The sequence below is a fragment of the Microcebus murinus genome, chromosome 6 (genome assembly GCF_040939455.1).
Source record: "Microcebus murinus isolate Inina chromosome 6, M.murinus_Inina_mat1.0, whole genome shotgun sequence".
Taxonomy (NCBI): domain Eukaryota; kingdom Metazoa; phylum Chordata; class Mammalia; order Primates; family Cheirogaleidae; genus Microcebus; species Microcebus murinus.
Window position 1 is genome coordinate 95,410,934 of NC_134109.1, and position 7,684 is coordinate 95,418,617.

General features: G+C 40.1%; 1 protein-coding gene across 14 annotated transcripts in view; it reads right to left on the minus strand.

The window, feature by feature from the left end:
• SLTM (SAFB like transcription modulator) overlaps positions 1-7,394 on the minus strand; it is a 48,991-nt gene extending 41,597 nt beyond the window's left edge. For 5 of the 14 annotated variants that reach the window (XM_076004423.1, XM_076004421.1, XM_076004418.1 and 2 more), the window contains exons 1-2: positions 7,074-7,394; positions 6,016-6,103 (exon numbers count right to left, since the gene is read on the minus strand). In XM_076004423.1, the coding sequence (XP_075860538.1) occupies positions 6,016-6,103; positions 7,074-7,235 (250 nt within the window). In that variant the 5' untranslated portion in view covers positions 7,236-7,394. Of the gene's footprint in view, positions 1-6,015; positions 6,104-6,710; positions 7,031-7,073 lie in introns of those variants that run through there. The other 9 variants (XM_076004420.1, XM_076004417.1, XM_076004413.1 and 6 more) reach the window with 5 other exon arrangements.
• Between the last annotated feature and the right edge of the window lie 290 nt (positions 7,395-7,684).

A 7,684-nucleotide genomic window follows, 5' to 3' on the forward strand; every position in this document is an offset into this window, starting at 1 on the left:
GTCTTGCTCTTGCTCAGGCTGGTTTTGAACTTTTGACTTTGAGCGATCCACCCACCTGGGCCTCCCAGAGTGCTAGGATTATAGGCATGAGCCACCGCACCCAGCCAGAAAATTTAAATTCTATCTACCTTTAACAAAATACCATGTATGGTGTGAATCTATTTTACTTGTTGAAAAGGGTAGGGGGACCCTAAATATAAACTTCCTGCGAGTACTTGCACACATACCTATACACCTTAGATTATCGAAATGTTACCTATGATAAATTCATTCAGGGTGGGGAGATTATGAGCAATGTTCATTTTGTACTTTTCTGAATTGCCTACTTTTTAAAAATGAAAACATTTCATAATCTGGGAAACAATACTGTAAAGCCATAATTAAATTACTATTCCAGTATACTAGCTAGGGCAGCCATGTAAGACTACTCAAGTGATGGAGTTTACGATGTGAACAGATAACTCCTGGAATTGCACAACACTGAGCCTCTTTTATTGCAATATATCAATAGAGAATAGTTGATCAAATTAATCAACAAATTCCACCCTTACATTCTAAGCCATGGTTCAATCTCTTCATTAAAATCTTTTCTGATGCTATCAATAATGATTTTTTGTACAATTCTGCATAATCAGCACACCTCTAATTCAGAATATCTAGAAAATGACTGACTTGTGAGAAGCACATTGTCTTAAAGTACTAGAAAATTTTACGTATCTCCCCACCAAGATCCTTGCCACACATCATGTTTGATATGATAAAACAGTTTAAAAATTACAAAAGTACTTTTGCAATAAACATAATCCACCATATACAACTATAATTACATAAGACAAATGCAGATATTAATGGCTAAGATAAAAGGGCTGATTTTATGAAATGTAAATGACATATACAAACTTTGAAGGTGAACAATATTCCAGCAAAGGTTAGGAGGCTTTCCAACACAGCAACAACTTGGGAAGGAATAAAAGGGTGATGCAATGATTCGTGTGTTCTAAAAGTATACTTTACATGTCAGTATGTAAAGAGAAGCCACTACTGCTCTCAACAGAGGCACCTTAAAAAGCAAGGTAGTGACTGCTCTCCCTCTTCCCCTCAAGCGGCCTGAGGTGATCTGTGAAAATGGTTCGCTATTCACTTGACCCAGAAAACTCCACGAAATCATGCAAGTCAAGAGGGTCAAATCGTCGTGTTCACTTCTCAAGAACACTCATGAAACTACCCAGGCCATCAAGGGTATGCATACACGAAAAACCACCAAGTATCTGAAAGATGTCACTTTGAAGAAATGATGTACCATTCGGATGTTACAATGGTGGAAGCTGACAGGTGTGCCCACACCAAACAATGGGGCTGGACACCGCGTCAGTGGCCCAAAAAGAGTGCTGAATTTTTGCTGCACATGCTTAAAAATGCAGAGAGTAACGCTGAACTTAAGGGTTTGGATGTAGATTCTCCGGTCATTCAGCACATCCAGGTGAACAAAGCACCCAAGATGCGTGGCCGAATTTACAGAGCTCATGGTTGGATTAATCCACACATGACTTCCCCCTGCCACATTGAGATGATCCTCACTGAAAAGGAACAAACTGTTCCAAAACCAGAAGACGAGGGTGCCCAGAAGAAAAAGATATCCCAGAAAAAACTGAAGAAACAAAAACTTACAGCACAGGAATGAATTGATGCAACATAAAATAAATGCAAATAACAGTAAAAAAAAAAAGAAAAGAAAAGAAAAAGGTAGTAAAGACTGTTAATCCCTGATGTATGTGCTTCTTACAAAGGGATATGCAATTAAAATAGGCACCCAAAGAGATATTTTTAAAAGCAGTTGTTAAGAAAGCCAACATTGCATTCATGATATACCAAAAGAAAAGAAAAAAGACCAAGAAAGCCAACAAATGACCCTCAGTATTCATTCAACAAATATTTTTTGAGCACTTATTGTCATGTTCCATGCTAGGCACTAGAGAGACAAAGGCAAATAAGACTATATCCTAGCCTTTACAAAGCTTCCAGTCCAGAGGGTACCCAAGAAATATCTAATGAAAATTCTGTGCCCAAAGTCCTCCTCAATGCTACAGTTCCGATTAAAATGTTCTGTAACAGCTGAACAAACTGTGGTTGAAAAAAGTGAACAGGTAAGAATTATAGTGCATTATGATACTGTATAAGAAATCTGTTTTATGTGATTGCTTACTATATTGTCCTATTTGACTGATATAAATTTTAGAAAGTTTTACAGAGCAAACATGAAATTAATTGTAAACATATAGTTTACAGTCTTTTCCACAAAAAATTAGACATCAACTGTTTGGTCAAACCTATAACCCCAAATTATACTTGTTTATATAGGAGAAAAACCAGATTTTATATAGCACTTTAAAGCCAGCATGTATCACAAATTAGTTTCAATGCTGGTAAGTACTGCATTATATATAATTCTGAATACTGAGCTAATTAACCACATAACTTTTGCTGAAGTTTATAGGTGACTTTAAAGGTTGAAAATCTAAAAGAAAATGACAGGCCATTGTCAGGAGAACCAAAAGATTTTATAATCTCTAAAGGAGTTAATGAGGAGTTAGCTCTACCTGTTCAACTACTTTCTTAACACACACCCAATTAATATGACAGTAAATGTAAATGGGTGAAGCTTTCTTCTAGGTTACTTATTTAAAAGTTCATAGCAAAGAGTGTAAAAAAGACTCAGGAGAACCGATCTATGACACAAACTGTTCCACTATGTTAACTACATGTAAACAGACTTTATATACATGTTAATTATAAATCTCAGAACCCACTATCATATTATCAACATTTACTAACAAGTTTATGCTTGTAATAACTTCATTTTAAAAACATTCTACAATAAACTTAAGAATGTAGGTTCTTAGGTTCTTTTTCCACTGTCTATACACAATCATTTTAACATAGAAATTCTTTTTTTTTTTTTTTTTTTTTGCGACAGAGTCTTAACTCTGTTGCCCGGGCTAGAATGCAGTGGGTCAGCCTAGCTCACAGCAACCTCAAACTCCTGGGCTCAAGTGATCCTATTGCATCAACCTCCCGAGTAGTGGACTACAGGCATGCCCCACCATGCCCGACTAATTTTATATATATATATTTTTTTTTTTTTTTTAAGTTGTCCAGCTAATTTCTTTCTATTTTTTTTAGTAGAGACAGGGTCTCGCTCTTGCTCAGGCTGGTCTTGAACTCCTGAGCTCAATTCACCCTCCTCGGCCTCCCAGAGTACTAGGATTACAGGCGTGAGCCACCACGCCCGGCCCTTAACAGAAAATTTTTTAAAGAATTATAGTTACCCTACATTTATTTTATAAGAGAATAATTTCAGTGTTTCACTTAATTTTTCCAGACCCATTAAGCTTCTCTCTTGCTTTCTTAACATCATTTAACTTTTACTTGTTACCTTAAAATTATCATAAGAATTATGTCTTTTCCTGACAAGTAACATATGACTATTTTGAAATTACATAAAATATAATAAAATGTGCTTTGCATGATTTTAGGGTCTAAAGTAAAATGACAAAGTAAAAAAGTATACACTAAAGAAGACAATGCTAGAAATGCCCCCTTATTTATGCAACATAAATCTGTGTAGGTCCACAAATTCTTGTTGAAACCTTTGGACCCAGATATGTTGTGGTTTGCTGATGCCTACATAACTGCCTCTAAATAATCCTCCTTTGCTCTTCTTCTTTTCTAATAAATTGTGTTGAAGAATAACTATATTGATTGAGCGCCTATGAGCTTTCCTGTTCCTTCCTTAGACATCTATGTTAGTTAAATAGAAAGCATTTTCTTCTCGATTCTGGCTATATATAATTATTAAATCTAAGAACTAAAAGAGCCTTACAGAAGAACTAGTACACAGATTCATTGAGGAAAAGTGGCATGACCAAGGTAAAATTTATTTTCAAGGTAGATACCAATAAGTAAAATATGATCTGGCAGAAAAGAACTTAATGTAGTAATTCAGCAACTAGACTGAAAAACTGATATCACATTAAAGCAGTATTTAATTCCTTATATCCTTGGTTTTAAAAATCTGTTAATTATTGATATTTTAACCAGTTTCCCTACTCAAATTTGATTTCTAAAAATTATTTAAACTTTTTAATTTAAAATAATCTTATCAATAAGCACCTTAATTGTAAATTAATTTGAACTCATTCAGAGCTGGAGATTTACATTGTATGCTTTGTAATTCATAGCATTTTCTTAACAATGATAGATGGAATTCAAGGAGACTAGAGCTATCTGCCATGCAGCTCCTGCAGTGAGGCTCAAAGTACTCAGTAGCCAGCTACAGACAAATTAAGTGTTACAACCTCTAACTAAAGACCTTAAGACACCTTAACGTCAGAGTTACAAAATAAAGTTCAAGTATCTTTATAATCCATATAAAAGGAAAAATTAACATACTGATAAAAATGTTTATTTTAAATGTACTGAAAAACTCCTTAAATCTTATATTGCTGAAATTATTCCTAAGAGTAAGATAAATGAAGTTCTTAATCAAAACTGGAAAACATACACAGAGAAATTAACGGTAGGCAAAAACTGAATAAATCAAGTAGAGTTTACTTTAAATGCTAAAATAATTGTCAATTCAAATAACTTGGAACTATGATTAATACACAGCATATGTCAAACTATCACAATATGCTATGTAAATGATATGAATCAAACCCACTACAAGAACCACAGTTAATTCCTGATATACGTATTTCTGAATTTTTATGCTTCTTCAATTAGAAATAGCCTCTGGTTTGTGAAAAGTCTTCTCAGGATAAGCTTCTTTAAACATGGGAAATATATCTGTCAAAGTGATACAAATGTATCTCTCAACAAGATAAACACACCTTCAAGATAACTTTGTTACTCTTTTTAACTCCATCTCCCTCTCTCCTAGGGACTGCTTCTTAGCCCTTCTCAATACCTTTAGCAACTAGGATGACTCCAATAGTGAGCTGGCCTGGTCTTTAGACCCACAGTGCTTACATTCACAATTAAATATTTCCTTCTTTTCAAGGTTAATCCATTCGATCACTTTATTCTAGCTGCAGTCATTTGATGGCTGGGGTAGCAACTGGATCTCTTAGAGCAGCAAAGAAAATTAGATTACAAAGAACTGCTGCAGCTGTCCATGACATACTCCGATGGAAAATTGTAAGTAGGTACCAGAATCCAGATACATCATAAGTCCACCCTCTACCACCATCCTTATAGGAGGGAGAAATTTGCAACTTTTCAAACAAAGATTTCACTCACCAGAAGCTATTAAAAATATGTAAGTCCCATTTACATTGTCAAACTGCTCATTTGAAACCACTTTTAGCTATAGACTAAATCACCATATTCTAGAAATATATTCTGGCTTAGTTTAAAAGTTACAAAATAAAAATCTTTAGCATCCCTATAACTTAAAACTTCTTTTTTTTAGCTAATTGACAATGGATTTTCCCCCTACCTTGTTAGTATGATTGGTGAGGTCTTTTTTGAATTTCACTGAAAATTAGAATGTATAATGGCATAAATGCAAATTAAGTTCAGTAAGTCAAAGTACTAAATATGAAGGTTATAGAATTTTAATATACTAGAGAAAATAGCAAGGAGCCAAGGTGAAAGATTTGGTAGGAATTCCATCAATACTCTGCCAATTGTGGGGCAAGGTAGACATGTATTAAATTGTATTTTATTCTTCAGGTCTTCACACTATGAAGGATCATTATACAACTTGACTTTGTAATTTTTTCGGATGCAATAAAGAACTGTTCTCACTTTCTGGTCAGCTTCAGCCGAATCTTAAGGGCTACAAGTCACCCAGAACCTGGCAACAGTAACTTTTTCTTCCTTGACCCAAGAAGGCAGAGTGCCAGAGGGAAATAGCAAAGAGTAGCACTATATAAACAGGGCAAGTGGCACAAGAGCAGAGGCAAGTTATATAACCAAAATATATTTTAAAATATGTTCATAACTCGTAACAACCTTTGCCTTTGGTTGGTTTCTTGTTTGGAGTATCAGTTGAAACAGTTAATTCAATATTATCTGGATCGCCTCCTTCCTCTTCAATAGCCTACATTAGAAAGAGAGGTTAATATGCTACACAATCTATCTAAACTTATTTTATAAAAACGAAATGAAAAAAAAATTTAGCAAACCTCAAGCCTCAAGACATTAGAATGGCCAGTCATTTCATAAACCGACTTCAAAAAAGAGCAATTAAACTACACGAAAGAGTGCGGAGAAACTTGGGGGGGGGGAAATCTTTAGGTATCAAAATCACATGGAATTTAAAATTCTACCCAGTCGAGATAATTAAATATCGCATATTTATCATACTGAACAAAAATCTAAATGCTCTATTGCAGAAAAGTTGCTAAAGTAAATAACTAAAAAGAGTTTTCCTAATTTCTGTAATGCAAACTTACTGCTGCTACTCTACTACAATTCCAACACTCACTCAAACCTGAAAGCTAATCAGGGATGAAAAAGCAGATTAATGTGCTGATGCAAAAACTAAGAGCAAGGTGGAAAACAAAACCTCTCTCGCCCACCCATCAACTCCCATTACCAATTCCCCCCAAGATGGGGAGGAAACGGTTGGGCACAATTAAACGGTAACTTCACAGAAGTCACCCAAGTAACCATTCCCACCGAGGCCGAGAAATGCACGCGCTCACCATGGCTAAAGACTGGGGACCGAGCGCCTCCCAGGTCTCCGCGATCGCCCTTGGGAGGCCGCGCCCGCCGTCCGCACCCCTCGCAGCCTGGCGGAGACGTCCCGGGGAAGGAGGGGGCACGCCGGGCTGCGGAGGCCGGTCCTGGGCGGCTCGCGGGCTCCTCGCAGGCCCTACGCGGCCCGCGGGGGCGGGGGCGCCGCGGGAGGGTCCTCGCCCTCCACGCGCGGGCGACGCCGCCGCCGGGGTCCTCCCGACCACGCCGCCCCGCGGGGCCGGGCGGCTGCAGGCGGCCCGGGGCTGCGGAGGGAGCGGGGCGCCGAGGCGCGGCCTAAGCTCCGCTTCCTGGACCTCGCCGGGCCTCACCTGCTTGAGTCGGGAGACGAGCACCGTCTTGACTCCGGTGACGTCTAAGTTCCGCCGCTTCAGCTCGGACTTGAGATCGATGACCCGCAGATCGGTGATCTTTTTGCCTTCCGCCTGGCCCGAGGCGGCCGAGGCTGCCACGGCACCGGCGGCGGCAGCCATCTTAGAGGAGCAGCGCGCCGCCGAGGCAGCGAGTGGGCTGCAGGGCGGCGGCAGCAGCGCCAACTTCCACCCAGGCCCCGGCGGCCGGCGGCGCCGCGCAGCGCTGCGCACAATGAGCCGCTGGCCCCGCCCCCGGTCCGCCACCCTAGCGCAACCTGCAGCCGCAGCCAGCACCCGGATGACGGGCGCGCGTGCGCACTCGCGCGGGGGACGGCCGCTACGTGCTCCGCCGGCCCGGCCGCGGCCACCTGGGCGGTGCGGGCCCTGGGGTGGGCTGGGCGGTCGGGCGCGTCCAACCGCACCAACGTCCGCGGCGCCGCCGTTCCCCCAGCCGCTTTATTGGCCATTTCCTTGCAGCGTCTCGAGTCTTGGGCAACAACGGGGTGCTCGGCGCTGCGCGGTGTAGGTGGTTCGCGCGTTACTCAACACAAACCGAGGGGGCGCGCGCG